At 41.6% G+C, this 425-nt stretch overlaps 1 protein-coding gene across 1 annotated transcript; it reads left to right on the forward strand.

Annotated features, from left to right (window-relative positions):
• Window positions 1–338: 338 nt before the first annotated feature.
• Pmar_PMAR015174 (hypothetical protein) lies at window positions 339–425 on the forward strand (the record flags this gene model as incomplete). The annotated part of the gene is made up of 1 exon (XM_002788344.1): window positions 339–425. A coding segment is annotated over one exon (87 nt), but the record flags the coding sequence as incomplete, so codon positions are not given.

Genomic DNA, 425 nt, shown 5'->3' on the forward strand with positions numbered 1-425 from the left:
TGGTCGTCAATGAAGATTCATTGAGAATGTAGGCATTGAGAAGGGATTCAAATCGATCATCAGGGCGTGCGCTAAATGAAATAGTGTGTTGTCGTTGTTTATAGTGAGTTGATATTGATGTGCTTCTCTATTGAGAATGTATTGAAATCGATTATCAGGGCGCGCGCTAAGTGAGAGAGTGTTGTCGTTGTTTATTGTGAGTTGATTCTATTAAGAATGTATTTAAATCGATTACCAGGGCGTGCGCTAAATGAAATGGTGTTGTTTTTCTCAGTGGTTTTTCGGAGTTGGATTCCCTTGGCACTGGGGTTGTTGATATTGCAGTGCTGTTATCGGCGATGGATAGGAATGGAATTAACGCGAGTTTGGGAGAAAAGGCGGCTATTTTGAGGAGATTTGATCCTATGGGAAGCGGAGTAATCGGA

This window comes from Perkinsus marinus, assembly GCF_000006405.1.
Source record: "Perkinsus marinus ATCC 50983 genomic scaffold scf_1104296928266, whole genome shotgun sequence".
Classification (NCBI taxonomy): Eukaryota; Perkinsozoa; order Perkinsida; family Perkinsidae; genus Perkinsus; species Perkinsus marinus.